The 13,603-nt window shown below is 34.2% G+C and overlaps 1 protein-coding gene across 1 annotated transcript; it reads left to right on the top strand.

Moving 5' to 3' along the window:
- On the top strand, positions 1–5,988 carry LOC118048034 (alpha-xylosidase 1). Its single transcript, XM_035057546.2, has 3 exons — positions 1–492; positions 589–1,274; positions 3,832–5,988. The coding sequence occupies exons 1-3, from the start codon at positions 260–262 to the stop codon at positions 5,709–5,711; spliced, it is 2,799 nt and encodes a 932-aa protein (XP_034913437.1). The 5' UTR covers positions 1–259; the 3' UTR covers positions 5,712–5,988.
- Positions 5,989–13,603: the final 7,615 nt, after the last annotated feature.

Raw genomic sequence — 13,603 nt, 5'->3', positions numbered from 1 at the left:
CAAATGGGGCCAAAATTTACGGAGAAAAAAATGTGACTTTCAATTTAAGAGTACAATGGCCCACGGACCTTCATCATCGTCACATGGCAGTGATGGCCTCATGCCTCGAATCACAGTCCATGGTCCTGCCTCGCATGTTGGTGCTGAACGCTCTTCCCTCACTTTTCATGGTCTCTGAACACTAAACAGTCTCTCAAATAGGTCCTTAAAAAGAGCCTTCTACCCGCTACTCACACCACCACCAGTCAGTTTAGTTACAATGTTTTCTTCTGCTAGTTCTTTCCTTTCTCTGTCTTTCTTTAATTATCTTCTCCTTTCGCTCATATGTTTCCATCTAGTAAACTCATCTTCTACACCCACCAAAATTGGCAATGGCTACCGTCTCATCTCCCTTAAAGAAACCCCTGATGGAGGCATTGTTGGCCTCCTCCAGGTCAAGGAAAGGAACAACATCTACGGTCCTGATATCCCCCGCTTGCAGCTCTATGTCAAGTAAGCTCCTTTACTATCACTTGCATGTTTGTCACGTCCATGACCCTCACTGCACCTAACTCTAAATTAACGAATAACATTATTAAACTTGTACAGGCATGAAACACAAGATCGTTTAAGGGTCCATATTACTGATGCAGACAAGCAGAGATGGGAAGTGCCGTACAATCTCTTACCAAGAGAGCAAGCACCAGCAATGAAGCAAACAACAGGGAGATCAAGAAAGAACCTAATCACAACGGTTCAAGAATACTCAGGCGCTGAGCTAATTTTTAACTACATACCAGACCCTTTTAGTTTTTCTGTAAAGAGAAAATCAAATGGGCAGACCCTTTTCAATTCAAGCTCTGACGGGTCAAGCTCATATGGTGTAATGGTGTTTAAAGACCAGTACTTGGAGATATCGACACAGCTGCCAAATGATGCTTCATTGTATGGTCTTGGAGAGAACACACAGCCACACGGTATTAAGCTATTCCCTGGGGATCCATACACTCTCTATACAACTGATATCTCAGCCATTAATCTGAATGCTGATTTGTATGGGTCCCATCCGGTGTACATGGATCTTAGGAACGTCAAGGGTCAGGCTTCCGCTCATGCTGTGCTGTTGTTGAATAGCAATGGCATGGATGTGTTCTACAGAGGGACTTCTTTGACGTACAAGATTATTGGGGGTGTTCTTGACTTCTACTTCTTTTCTGGGCCCTCTCCTCTTGCTGTTGTCGATCAGTATACCTCGTTGATTGGCAGACCAGCTGCAATGCCTTACTGGGCTTTTGGTATGATCCTATTCTTCACTATTTTCCCCTTTAGTTTCATTGCATTTTCTCATCACCTGCTTGTTTATGTTTTTTCTTTTTTTGTTTTATTGATATAATAAGGCGTAGGTGATTAATTAGAAGATAAACATGCCCTTTAATGCTGTCTGCCACATAACAGTGGTACCCCCTCACTTTGTGTTTGAGGTCTAATGATTGTGCTTGATTCGATTTGTTCCGTCTCGTGAATGGGATTTTTTTGACATTATAATGGAATTTACCTACCCAGTAGTGTGATAACACTAATATTCACAGTGGGAAGTCTAGAATACCAACATTATAATATCGGTGCCCGGTGAGAACTTTAAGGAAAGCAACACCACCGTTCACAGCAAGTGGCAGTCAAATACATTTCGTTTCTGGCTCTTTTTGTCTAGTCATGATACCACAAGTTAAAGATATTATAATCATATCATTGATTGAAAGATCTTACAGTGACCATGTTTTGTGTAAACATGCTCTTAGTTTAATTAATTAATAACAGTGTCAATCTCTTTGGTCAAATCACCGAAGGAGGATGATTGAGATGTCTAGACAATTAGGAACGGCTGGTTGGCGTGGCATGTGGGCAAAGTTTGATCGACGATGTGATGTCTAATGGCTGCTTAAGAGATGGACACTCGTGCTATTGCATGACAGGGGTGTTATTGCTCTTTTGTTTTATTTTTTTGGGTTAGGTGGGGTTGGTCCATCATATACTTTACTTCATTGTGATTCTAAATGCTTTCACCTATCGAAACTATTTCGTAATTCACTGGAAACAACTTTTAAGTCTACATATATATATATATATATATATATATATATTAATCTGTAATTAAAATGATATTTTCACTATTGATCCACTGATAAGGTTGTTGAGAATATTTAAAATTTTTATACTAAGCTTGAATTCGCGTGGGTGCTTATACAAGGATAAAATGATTAATGTGCTTGTTATTTGTAGTTTTACTAAAGAAAAAGCTTAAAAGTGACAAAGGGCCACTCAAAAGCTGCTTTATTTTGGGTTTTGTGATTTATGTACTTTTTTATAAGATAGCATGACCAATTTCTAGAGAACACGTAAAGGGGATAATTAAGGCGAGGTTTCATGGGAGCATTGGACCCAAACCCAAATGGAAATCCATTTGGGTCTTGGATGTCGGGTGATCTATATGGTTCATCATGGCTTTAGATCCGTATTTCCTACAAATCTAATACGGGTCATGTGATCGGGGTGTCGACCTCGAGTCCATTATCCACGCTACAGATAAAGATAAAGAAAGAGTGGTCTTAATTCCGTATCCCGCGTTTGAAATTTTCTTCTTTCTAGCTCAACTTTGCAAGCCAAAAATCCTAGACCTTTTTTTTTCTAATCTTTTCTGCAAAGAGACCACTGGACCCCAGAAGGCACTACCATCCAATCCTCCTTGCAGAGCATGCGGTCCTCCAGAAACTTGTCCTTCCTACATGAAGTGGAAAACTTCCATTCAATCTCCAATCTTTTCGCATTGCTGTGATAATTATATGCGGGTGTCCCACATGATTGCCCTTAGGTGGCGGGGAATGTATAATATTGTTCTGTTGTTTTTCCCACGGCATTATGAAGATTCTCATGTCGGTAGCTGAACCATCGAAACATAAGACAGGCATGCTATAGCTATCTAGGAGAAATTGCTAGGGAACATAAAAATTGTAGGAGAAAATCTGAAATTTTCCTTTTGTTGTATCTTTAATGTGATTCTGCGGCTTCTTGTTTGCTTATAATTACTTGGGCCACTTTTTAGCTTAAAATGGTTCTTGACAAGACAATGGAGATTTGATAAGAAGAACTATTAGTATACCTGTAGTTGAATTTGAGCAGGATACATATATCATATTTGAGCTGCTGAATTTGATTCATGATGTAAACAACTTATTTTAAAGTATATTGTAGTTAAAGAACAGATAAGAAAATTTCTTGAAGGAGTTTAATGAACACGATTGAAAAAGCTTTAGGTGTCAGTTTGTTTGTCTTTATTTCATGAACTACAGTAATGTTGTGGCTCAAGTAGCTATATCTTCAAACTATTTTCATGGTAATTAAATCAGGCCTGACTCATAATTCAGCCAAAGGCTCAGATCATAGGTTAGGTGAGTTACCATGTCAATCAAAACAAGTTTTTTTTTTAAAAAAACAAACTATGTTTCATTGCAAAATAAAATAAAAAAGATAATCAAATCAGGTTTTCCAGTCCAATCTGATTGACTTTTCTTTAACATCTTGATGGTCGGTTGGGTCTGGGTCTGCTTCCGAGCCAAGTTTAATAATTGTGGCTTTTTCTCTGTTTCTGCGAATTACAAGACAGAATGTAAGTATATCATCCATTCAAGCATAGATCCTAGTGCTTCCTGATTTATTTATCATGGAATTTTTAGCTATTGAAAACTTCAAATTCAATTCAATATTTTTTTCGGTTGTTATGAATCTAACCAAAGAATCACATTCTAAACGCTGGGAAACATCATTCTGCTAATCATGTGATTCTGATGTTAACAGGTTTCCACCAGTGTAGATGGGGTTACCATAACCTGTCTGTGGTTGAAGATGTTGTCGAGAACTACAAAAAGGCTCAAATCCCGCTTGACGTCATCTGGAACGATGATGATCACATGGATGGCCACAAGGACTTTACCCTCAACCCCAATAACTATCCTCGCCCAAAGCTCCTCGCATTCCTAGAAAAAATACATAGCATTGGGATGAAGTATATTGTCCTTATTGATCCTGGAATTGGTGTTAATTCCAGTTATGGTGTGTACCAAAGAGGCATTGCCAATGATGTGTTTATCAAGTATCAGGGTGAGCCCTACCTAGCTCAAGTTTGGCCTGGAGCTGTTAACTTTCCTGACTTTCTCAATCCAAAAACTGTTGAATGGTGGGGTGATGAAATTCGTCGATTCCATGAACTCGTCCCTGTCAATGGTCTTTGGATTGACATGAATGAAGCTTCAAATTTTTGTTCGGGACTGTGCAAAATCCCGAAGGACAAGCAGTGTCCAAGTGGAACTGGACCAGGTTGGGACTGTTGCTTGGATTGCAAAAACATAACAGAAACAAGATGGGATGATCCGCCTTACAAGATAAATGCTTCAGGATTGCAGGTTCCAATAGGGTACAAAACCATAGCAACCAGTGCAGTTCACTACAATGGTGTTTTGGAGTATGATGCTCATAGCATATATGGATTCTCTCAAGCCATTGCTACCCACAAGGCCCTTCAAGGCCTTGAAGGCAAGAGGCCATTTATATTGTCACGCTCCACTTATGTTGGATCAGGCAAATATGCTGCTCACTGGACCGGTGATAACAAAGGCACTTGGGAGGATTTGAAATATTCTATATCTACTATGATAAATTTTGGTATTTTTGGGGTACCGATGGTTGGATCAGATATATGTGGCTTTTATCCTGCACCCACAGAAGAGCTTTGCAACAGGTGGATCGAGGTGGGTGCTTTCTATCCCTTCTCCAGGGATCATGCGAACTATTATTCCCCAAGGCAGGAGCTTTATCAATGGGACTCAGTAGCCAAATCCGCTAGAAATGCACTTGGCATGAGGTATAAGATTCTTCCTTATCTGTACACACTGAATTACGAGGCTCATACCACCGGGGCCCCAATCGCCAGACCACTTTTCTTCTCATTCCCAGATTACACTGAATGTTACGGGTTGAGCACTCAGTTTTTGCTTGGAAGTAGCCTCATGATATCTCCGGTGCTTGAGCAAGGAAAATCACAGGTTAAAGCACTCTTTCCTCCTGGTAGTTGGTACAACATGTTCGATATGACACAGAGCATTACATCAGGAGGGGGGCAGTACGTTACTCTTGATGCACCCTTGCATGTAGTTAATGTGCATTTGTATCAAAACTCAATCCTACCCATGCAACAGGGTGGGTTAATTTCTAAGGAAGCCAGAATGACACCTTTTACGCTTTTAGTCGCCTTCCCTGCAGGCGCTACTGATGGAAAAGCCGCAGGGAAACTTTTCCTTGATGACGATGAGCTCCAAGAAATGAAACTGGGAAGCGGATCTGCAACATATGTAGATTTCTATGCAACTGTAAGTGAAGGAACTGTAAAATTGTGGTCAGAAGTTCAGGAGAGCAAGTTTGCTTTAGACAAGGGTTGGAAAATTGTCAAGGTAACAGTGTTGGGATTGGATGGAAGCGGAGCACCATCTTCCCTGGAGGTTGATGGGAAGCCAGTGACTGGTGCTTCAAACATCGAGTTAAGCTCATTAGAGCAGAAATATATTACGAACCTAGAAGTTGGTGATGAAAAGAAGAAGAGTATGATGGTAGAAGTTGATGGTTTAGAAATTCCTGTTGGCAAAAACTTTGCTGTGTCCTGGAAAATGGGGGCCAGTGGTTGAGCATTCAGAAGGTTCATTACATGTATTTCGGATTACGTTTTGAAATGGTACTATTCCATCTAATTAGATTGTTGATGCATTTCAAGTTTTTTGTCAGGGTTCTATTAGAGGAGATGAGCTAAGCTTATGCTCATCCTTTTCCATGAAAAACAATTCACAGAAAGTAAGTTTATATCTCACTGCTTTGTTAGAGCATTTTCAATGATATTGTAGCTTAAAATGAAGCAATGCAATCTCAAGTTCCTTGGAGTTTTTAATGCAGCTTTTGGATTCTGGATTTGTATTCTTGTTCTATAAGGATAGATGTTTTTGGTTTTTTTTTGAGTTTTACGGGATACAGCAGTTCAGAATCCAGCAATGTGAGGCCTGTGTTCTGACAACAAGGGATTCATTTTCCAAGTATAAAAGGTTTCATGAAAAAAAGTAGTAGATAAAAACTCATTTTCTAAGTATAAAAGGGTTCATGAAAAAAGTAAATAAAAATAATAATTTTATTGTTGTTGTTGTTATATGGAACCGACAGTGATCCTTTGAACTGCACCATAATGTTGGCTGCGGTTCATCAAATTAATATTGTATTTAATTAGATAAAATATATTTTAACCAGAATTGGATTTTATTTTTAACGTTAACTTAGGCTGTTAGTCTCTTAGATTTGTTAAAAACGGTACTGAACCTTCTTGGCGGACTTTCTCACTGGATTAAGAGTGTGTTTGGTACAGTGTGGTAACGGTTGCTTTTCAAGTAGTTTTTTGTATTGCCGAAATACATGTTAATGATTTCTTTTTATTTTTTAAAAATTATTTTTAACATCATCACATCAAAACGATTTAAAAGTACAAACCGAAACTTAATTTTAGCATAAAAAAAATTTAAAATTTCAGCAAACACAGAATTCAAACTAACTACCAAACAGTCTCTAAGTGATCTGTGTCCATAACTTAGCCCGTCCACGACGAAATTCCAGATTATTATGCACCCGAAAAATCAACGAAAAGAAAGTCGTGGATAAAAGTCAAAAAGTCGCCATTTTAAATGCAAAATTTTACTTAAATATCACGAGTACATTGAATGACTCGCATTATCAAATGCATCCCAGTACTGGAACAAGATTTTCTCTTCCTTTTCTTGTTTTTTTTCCTCTTTAATCCGCGTGAGATCTTTTTTTAACAGAAAATATATGGATGTCCAATTTGGCTTCACAATACATTTGGTTAGGCTGCCCAGTAGGTACGTTAGGTTATTGTGGCGAGAGATGACACATAAAAGAAAGATAGAATAAAAATTTAATATAAAATTATGATTGATATTAATATATAAAATATAATGATTATTTCTGGATTATATTTGATTAAAGGTGAATAAGATATAATAAAATAAAAAAAATAACTTTACTTTTAATACCTGTTTAAACAAATAACTATATATTTTTAATTTAATTTATATAAAATATTAAAATTAATGATGTTATGATAGTTTAATGATAAAACTCAGGCTAGTTTGGGAGTTGGCTAATCTATAACTTAAACCAATTTAATATAGATAAAAAAGAAGAAGAATAATTGACCTTTAAGTCAACTCACAATTATAATTATAAAATTTAACATGAGATTGACTCGAGACCAGCCTTGAAGTTTTATGTTAGAAGGGTTAACAATTTTTTTTATTATTATTACCAAATGGCATTGTCTTGTCTATATTTAAAAAAAATATAAAAAAATGACGAGTTGATAATTGGGTCTTACTGCCGGACAACAGATTACTGGAGCTCTCACATGCCACTTTTATTAAAATGTGCTATTTAAAAAAAAAAAAAAAAACTAGGTTGTCAAAACATTTTCCCAACCATGCTTGAAATAAAAAGCATCCACTATCTCCACACAAATGGAGAAAGTAGAAGAAAAAAAAAAGTTACTACTAAACAGTCTAAAGTTCTAAACTCGACTTCTTTCGACGTGGCCCTTCAACTTTTATCATCACCATTAGGCGGGACACGTATCGAGTCCTTTAGGCGGGAAAGTGAGGTCACTGGGCTCCACTTCGGCGCCTGTGGCGGGAACCGAAGCGACCTTCCTCTGTCTACACATCACCTCTTGCGTTAACCACTTGTTTTCCTCTCCACACACAAAGGCGAGCTTAATGCATGGAACATACATGTGATGTTTATGGTTACATATGTATGCATGTTAGTTGAGATTTTGTTATTTTTTATAAAGGTCACGTGATTTTTTAATCATTTAATGACTTGTAATTATCTATAATTATTTTTTTGTTATTTTTTACTGTTTCTCTAACCTTAAATAATTTTTAATTGCTGATCTTATAAATAACATTGAATTTATTGTTAAAAATCATAACCAATTATCGGAATAAAAGAAAAGGAAGTATTAGCGTCTAAAATCGCATCGTTTTTAAGGGCATTGCACAATCTTTTGTTTTTCCCGGTCTTGTTTTTTTTTTTTTTTTTTGAAAAAAGTTAGTATGATTTTTTTTTAATATTTCATAAAAAATAATTTATAAACCCAATCAAGTTTTACGTAATTTACTTCCAAGTTTAATTCACAAACCCAATCAAGTTAACTCACCCAGATTATTTGGTTTTGTTGAACTTAAATCTTATTGTGTATCATTTTTAAATATATATATATATATATATATATAACATTTTTTTATAATCTTGATTTGTTAATATTAACGTTTAAAAAATTTATTTAAATTTATTTTTAAACAAGAATTAAATTTTAAAAAAAATAAAATTACTCTTTTTAATTGATTGATTAACCGCCACAACGCTGGCTTGAAGGACTGTACTTGATTACACATTAAAGTTTGCGCAGCGAAAATGCATCTAACGGTTTCCTTCACTAAATTAGATTCAAGTCTTTGTGATTGGTGATTTCGTTTATTATCGATGTGCGCGATCATTGGCATTCAAATGAGAGAGTATTACACGATCATCTCAAGAATGGGGCTGGGTAAAATTGTTTGTTCTAGCGGGTATCTGAAAAAATCCGACCTGTCAGGGATGGGTATAAGAGACAGTGTCCCCTTGATAAATAAACAAAGATGCGGCGGGGAACATGCCCAGACTCAGAGTACAAAATAAACCCGATTATATATGCGAGGCCCATAAGCTATTTTAAATTATTGGCCCATATATTATATTAGTATTAGCCCATTACGTTTAATTCATTAGTTTGACCCAGAAGCCTCTCTCTCTCTCCCTCCCTCCCTCCCTCCCTCCCTCTCCACACACACACACACACACGCATGCATCAACAGAACCTCTTTTCTTTTTTTCCTTTCTCGTGAATGTTCTTTATTTCTCTTCAAACCCTGGTTTATATATTGTTCATATAATTCCTTTTATCCTGAGTAAGTTTTTTTATTCCTTTTCTAATATTTATGATATTGTTTGGAGGTTTTTTCTTTACATAAGTTGTTGAAATTTTAGGGTTTAAGTGATGTTATTTGGCATGTTAGTGATTTGATTGAATTTAGTTCGTGTGTGGCTAATAATCTATGCATATGAATATAGATTGAAATGAATTAAAAGGGAATTAACATGTAGTTTTATTTACTTGATGTGTTTTGGATGAAACCTTACAGGATTTTAATATTACAAGGAAAATATGAAAACATGGAGGAATTATGTAGTGAATATCAGTATTTTGCGCTGAAAAAATTGTGCTGAGGACCTTGAGGTTAAAGATGAAAGAATTACATGTAACCTTTTATTCTGGAAAATTATGATTTTACCCATGGATTTCGAGGGGAGAAAAATACTGTTTATGGTCATGAGTGGCGGTTTTTCATATAGGTTTTGATAGATAGTTAAGATTTATTGATGATTTATGATTAAGCACCGTTACTTGGCTTTGAGCACTCTTACTTAGCTTTGCCTACAATCATCAATTTTACATTTAAATGAGTGTGGTTATCTTTATATTGATATACTAATGTGTTTTAGGTTAATTGAAGGTGACATTGGCATATGTTAAAGGCTATTACATATATTTGCTGTGATGATCCCTATCTAGCAGGAGTTTTTCTAACGGAATGTGTTGAGTGAAAATATTTAATTATACTTTCCATTTTTATATTTAATTTTTGACGTAAATCACTCAAAAAAATGATTGGACTAGGTTTTATATGTGTATTAGTCAACTTAATTATATCTCATTATGTATATCTAGTATTATCTATTCACCAAGTAGTGGAAATATCATCATCACCGTTATATTATTACAATCTTTTCAGGTTCATGGTGTTTGTTAATTGATCAAGTACAACTTACCAACATATGTCTTACACTCCAAGTTGGCACGGCTAGCACTTCTTGGGCTTAGATGCTGTTTGGTAATGTGGCTACGAGTAAAATTTACCCGCAACCACATATATTAGTATTTGTTAAAGCAAGCAAAACTGATTTTGCTTGATAGGACCCATTAATTTTTGTTGCCCGAGCGTAGGATTGGAGAAGCAGCACGTGAGTATTTTTAAGGAACAGTGGAGCCATGTTCTACTGTCGCATTGTTCAGTTTTTTTTTTTTTTGAGAAACCAGTGAGAAAAGTTTAGTTTTTTTTCCCTTGAAAAACCAGTGCAGTTAATTGTGAACAATATCGTGAACAATATATATATATTATATTTTTAAATTAGTTTAAAGTGAATTAAATTTATTCGTATTGTAATTTCAATTTTATTCCTGATAATATTTTATTTAATTTTATTGCACGCTCAAAAAATCATGAAAACTATAGTTCTTGTCGAATGACTTTTGTACGTAATGACGTTGCATTTGTGCAATTTGATCACAATTCCAATAATAAAAATATCACAATCTTTATTATTTAATAACACTATATAAATTAAAAAATTCAGTTTTTGTTGTTACAAACTTAAGATGCCATGGAAAATGTGGTCTTTGTTGGATAGATTTCATATGTAATGACATTGCACATAGTTTAATGAAATAATAAAAAATATTTGATATCAATATTATTTATTTCATGATGTAATAACAGTAGTTAAATCTACAATATTTAAATTAAAAATAATTACTATTAATATATGTATATTTTAATTATTTTATAACCTCAATTTAAAAAGCATTTTTTTAACCAAACATATTAAACTACTTTTTGTTCAGCTTCAATTTCAACTACAATTTTAACCAAACATATATTTTTTCAAACCAACTTCAACTAAAAATGCTTTTTTATAAAAACAACTTTTTTAAAACCATAATAACAACCACAATATCAAACACATTTACTTTATTTTATATCCAGGTTGTAAATATAACATATGATGTAATGCATTTGCAATTATAATAGTTCATGGGTTATTTATTTTGTTTTATTATATTTTTGATAACTATGAATACTTAGTCAGGTTATGCTTATGTTAATTAATTTTTTAAAATTCTAAAATTAATAATAAAATAAAATTTTAATAATTATGAAATTTATAACACAATTGATAAATTTTTAAAAGTAATTTAACTAGTTAAATTATGAATCTCAAGCCCGATTATATTCTTACGGGATGGGATGTACATATACATTCACGGTCCAGGCTTGAGCACTTGACTGGCACGCAAGGCAATGCACTCCTAAGTTCGAGCACGTGACCTGCACACAGGTCAATGCATTCCTAAGACCTGTAGATTATTTTGCCGGGATTTATAATCAAAGCAATTATATAAAGATCAATCATCCCCTTGCACTGCTTTATCATACATGTGTTTTTGATATCCGTCAATGAAAACTTCTTATTTCAAAATGGAATGCCCATGAAAAAAAAATCAACGTGGTTAGGAAGTTTAGAGTAGCAAAAGTCTTTATGTTATTATTTTAAAATCTTGAAAATTCCATTTTGTCATTCTATAAATAAAAAACAAGATAAAAAATAATTAAAAAAATCAAATAAATATTTATCAAAGTTTCGTGCATTCAATGACAAAATAGCTCGAAGATGTGGAATAAAATCTTGTTTATTTGCATTGAGCTTCAACGAGCTCATTCAAGATTATATTGTACATATAAACAATCTTTAATTAAAATAAGTTTGTAGTTGAATCTACTACTTCATTGCTTATATTAACTTCGTACCAATAGTTAAGTAAAATTCAATATTAGTATAGATTTAAAAAATATTTTTGCATTGTGTATTATAGTATTATTGTGGTGCTAAAAGATACTATATTTTTTTTTTGGGTTATCGACGATGATTTTCAAACCCGTTCCAAGTTCGATAGAAAATAAAAATCCTCCTCCTACTCCGAACCCAATTAACATAGAGGGGGAAGAGAAATATAACATTTATAACCACGCCCACCACAAATTACTCGATCCCTAGTTGTCTCCTCCTTTCTTTTATCTTCTATCATTGTAATCATTCGCTCGTATTAAAAAAAAAAAGGGTTTGTCTGCATATCATCATGTAAAAATAAAATCATTTTGCAAGTAATATCTGATGGATTTACTGATGTTGCGCATTTTTTCTTGATAGAATATGTCTTATTTACGAAGAGAGGAGAATGTTTGAAAATGATGCAGCATTATTTTTTTAAATATTTTTTATTTTAATATATATTAAAATAATATATTTTTTACTTTTTAAAAATAATTTTTGACATTAAAATAATCTAAAAATATAAAAAATATATTAATTTAATAAAAAAATAATTTTTTTAAAAATGTTTTGAGACACTATCAAAAAAATGTCAAAATGTACTGGATGGCCCACCTAGCAATAAAAACATTCATGATATAAAATATACATCGATCTATTCTCACGGTCTACTTAAGGCTACAAAAAAAAAGTAGCTGGTAAAAAAATTGAAATAGGTGTAATTTGCATAATTCTCCTAGTTTTTTTTTTTTTTATTATTTCTATTTTTTTCGTTGTTCAACAATCTAAAATAACACCTAGCTCACGTACAATTTTGAACCTTTTTCCTGACACGGTTTAAAAATTTCCTAAGTAGAAACAAGATTTTGGCAGACAGCCAGCACACTCTTAAAGAATATATATATATTCATACAAGGCAGCAACACATTTCAACATAATTGCACTCAAGGAAAAGGTAAAAACAACATGGGAAATATAGTCATACAAGGCAGCAACACATCTCAACATAATTGTATATCGACAACTTTTCTTATTTTTAGAATCACATTAAATAACAAGGTAAAAAGTATTTCCTCCACTTTCAAAGATTTGGCCACTAAAGTCTCAAGTCGAATACATGACCCGACAAATCCTTCTCCGTGATTGCCTCCCAATTTTCTCCATTAAAGAAAAGAAAAAAGGAAACTAGTTGAGCGATGAAAGTAATCCTATGAAAAAATCAACTCCTAGTTAAAAAACTTTAAGGCGGTACCGTTTAGGATGGGAAAATTTCCTCACAACAAGGCTAATTCAGGAACAAGACATTTTAAGTGGCAGAAACTGTAAATTCTCCACAACAACGACCCTATACTTTTGACTAAGGTGCCGGAGGACAAGTCATTCCAAGACTTAACTACCCCTCGAATACGGTGCCCACTCTCGGCGCTCCGTTTCCCAAAAAGCTGCGATAAATTTGGCCCCCACACCCGCACACATACGCTCACACTCCACACGTGCTTTCATAGCGCGTATGCTCAACCATCCATGTAAAAAGCATTTATATTATCCCACCAAACATTTACCAAAATAATAATCACCACCAGTAACTCACACGTGCTTGACTCAGAACTCATGTGAAAACAAGATTTTTACTGGCACGGCATGATAGACATGACATGATAAATAGATGACACTCATCCATGATCCCATGCCTCCATATTTATCAGCTACTACTTTTTATATAATTATTTACCAGACACAACTTACTTTCCTTGAT

Source organism: Populus alba, chromosome 10, assembly GCF_005239225.2.
Source record: "Populus alba chromosome 10, ASM523922v2, whole genome shotgun sequence".
Classification (NCBI taxonomy): Eukaryota; Viridiplantae; Streptophyta; class Magnoliopsida; order Malpighiales; family Salicaceae; genus Populus; species Populus alba.
The sequence above is the reverse complement of the archived record's forward strand: the minus strand, read 5'-3'. Positions and strand labels throughout refer to the sequence as shown.

Bases quoted from the DNA above. Each gene is read 5' to 3' on its own strand.
- LOC118048034 (XM_035057546.2), top strand. From the start codon at position 260: ATGTTTTCTTCTGCTAGTTCTTTCCTTTCTCTGTCTTTCTTTAATTAT. The intron at 493-588 runs GTAAGCTCCTTT...AAACTTGTACAG, and splicing joins CGCTTGCAGCTCTATGTCAA to GCATGAAACACAAGATCGTT. The intron at 1,275-3,831 runs GTATGATCCTAT...TGATGTTAACAG, and splicing joins AATGCCTTACTGGGCTTTTG to GTTTCCACCAGTGTAGATGG.